We start from the raw sequence: 2,431 nt of genomic DNA, 5'->3' as shown, positions 1-2,431 counted from the left end.
TTGTTTAAAAAATACAATTTATTTAGATACTGTACGTATTAACATTAACAACCGTGGGGGTTCCAAATGTCTGCGAACAATATCTACAATAACAATAGAGAGTACAATAGGAAATCAATGAATAAAAATGGTCTATATATTTACTCTTAGACGTAAAGCTACCTATCTATTACGAAAACCATAAATTCAAGGGTTGGATATGATTTGTATGACTAAAGTGTCCGTGTAACAAATCCGAAGGGCACTACTAAAATACCAATATCGGTCTTTGACTTTCGTAAGACTTACGACTAGAATGAGTACTCGAATAACTGATCCGAAGTAACGAGTATTGAATCAGAAAGTAACTAGTCGGTACGAGTATTCAAAAGTAATCAAATCTCACACCACTAGTACCGGTACCTCTAATGCCGACTATGTTACTATGTACAATACGAATGTTGGCGGCTTCGGTCGATTGTATCGATACGAAATGAACGAATCTTTTCCTGATACGAATATGTGTGATACGAATCACTAAAAAGATTCGAATCGCCCACCTCTAGTACTCGGTTTCCATAGGTACCGGATTTCGGTACTGGTATTGATTACCAGTTAGTCAGAGCGAGTGCGAGTAGTAGAATATTGGGCTTTGGAGTCAAGGTTAGGATGGGTGATTTGATTTTCCGAGAACGATTACTGATTACTTGAACACTCAACTGAACACTTGAACTACTTTGGTAACTTGGTTCGGTATTCGTTACTTCGGATACTGATGAGTAACGAGTACTCGAATACCGATTAGTTACCTACTTTTTTCCCAACACTACTCTGGACGAACTCTATAGCATGGACTGAAAATCCGTTTTGAGCGATTTTGTGCGTTAAGAAAGAATTGGTCCCTATCGATCTATAAGCAATATGACCAAGACCAATAGTAAGTGAGTTTTTTGCAACCCTTCAGCCAATTATTGCGAAATAGCTTTTGCTAAATACTGAAAGTATAAAACCCGCGTTTGAGCAATTACTTTTAGGCAACGACCATACCACGTTGAATAATACCGGTTCTCGTCCGATCTGCTCAAAAAGAACCAGAATTGTGACCGTTGCTCTGTGATTTTGGCAGAGCTCAGTGCTGCGTATGCAATCAACAAACCCCTTAAGTGGTCACTGGTGGTGAACCAGGTAAAGGCTTCCCACACTAATGCAAGACGAAGTGATACCGGAGCGTTACACAAACGAAAAATTCAATCTGTAAGTCCGAAAAAGCTTACAGATAATTCTAAAAAAGTGAAGCAGTCGCACTCAGCCAGTGCGAAAACAAACTGCCTGAAAATCAGTCAACTGCGATTGGTCCAACCATCGCTATGGACCAATCAGGCGACCACTCCGAGGAATATATAGTGCCTCGAAAAACTATTTCATGGAGAGCGCTTGTAACCCCACATGAGGCTTCTATAATCAGCAAGCGCTGAAGAGCCGGAAAATGATGAGGAACTGGCTGGAAAAGCGGCGACCGCTAAGACGAAGCGGAATGTGGAAAAGCCGCCGTCAATTGTGATTGCAGGTAAAGCAAACAGCCATGTGGAGCTGGTAAAGGGCTTAAAATCCATCACCAGCAAACCTTTTACCCTAAAATACACTAAGGCTAGCCTTATAGTGTACTGCTCCTGCATCATGGACTGGGCGGCTGTAAAACGGTCTCTAGAAACCGAAAACAGCCAGTTCCACACGTACGCTCCTGCTACCGAGAAGACACACGCCTTTGTCCTAAGGGGATTGGAGGGTAATGTTAACCCAGAGGTCATTAAAAAGGATTTAATCCAAAGATCTGTTAACACCAAGAACGTGTTTAGCATGAAAACAAAATTTAGGGCCTTGTGGTCGTTTGCGACGTAAGGGTTTCGTGGGAGACACGACACAATGGAAAAACCCTTACGCAATGTCGCCGTTTCCAAGGATGGGGGCATGTGTCATTAAACTGCAACCGGAAGTTCAAATGTTCCAGGTGTGCTGGGGCGCACGAAATCATATCCTGCCCTCCTGGTGCAGCTCTAAAGTGCGCAAATTGCGGAGGTGCACACCGCAGTTTTGACGACCAATGTCCTGTGTACCTATTTAAACAGGCACAGGTCCCAGCCGAAAAGCAGCGATACGTCCCAGCTCCACCACCTGCAAGACCAGCCTGGGGGCAAGCCCCCGCGCCCCCGGCCCGATTCACTCTCCACCACCAATCAGAAGGTCCATGGCGCCAAGCGACAATAGGACCAGGCTGCCCAGTGAGCTCAACTCGACCTGTGCGTGGATGTTTAACAGACTTAGCCATTTACTGGTACTCTAAGGTGAGTAACCGGGTTAGCTCTTGAATTTGAGCAGCTTGGGTCTTGATGCGGTCGTCCTGTTTGGAGTTTCGAAGCCGCATGGCTTTAATTTCTGCTCTGAGAGTCTTTAA

The 2,431-nt window shown here is 44.3% G+C and overlaps 1 protein-coding gene across 1 annotated transcript in view; it reads left to right on the top strand.

The window, feature by feature from the left end:
- The first annotated feature begins 900 nt into the window (after positions 1 to 900).
- The window catches only part of LOC109538791 (probable cytochrome P450 9f2), a 33,276-nt gene continuing 31,745 nt past the window's right edge, over positions 901 to 2,431 (top strand). The window contains exons 1-3 of the mRNA XM_048666530.1: positions 901 to 916; positions 1,445 to 1,765; positions 2,296 to 2,321. Coding sequence (XP_048522487.1) covers positions 901 to 916; positions 1,445 to 1,765; positions 2,296 to 2,321 — 363 coding nt within the window. The remainder of the gene's footprint in view (positions 917 to 1,444; positions 1,766 to 2,295; positions 2,322 to 2,431) is intronic.

This window comes from Dendroctonus ponderosae, unplaced genomic scaffold, assembly GCF_020466585.1.
Source record: "Dendroctonus ponderosae isolate FM_Combo_2020 unplaced genomic scaffold, Dpon_F_20191213v2 Dpon_F_20191213_1, whole genome shotgun sequence".
Lineage (NCBI taxonomy): Eukaryota > Metazoa > Arthropoda > Insecta > Coleoptera > Curculionidae > Dendroctonus > Dendroctonus ponderosae.
This window is presented reverse-complemented; position numbering and strand designations above follow the sequence as displayed.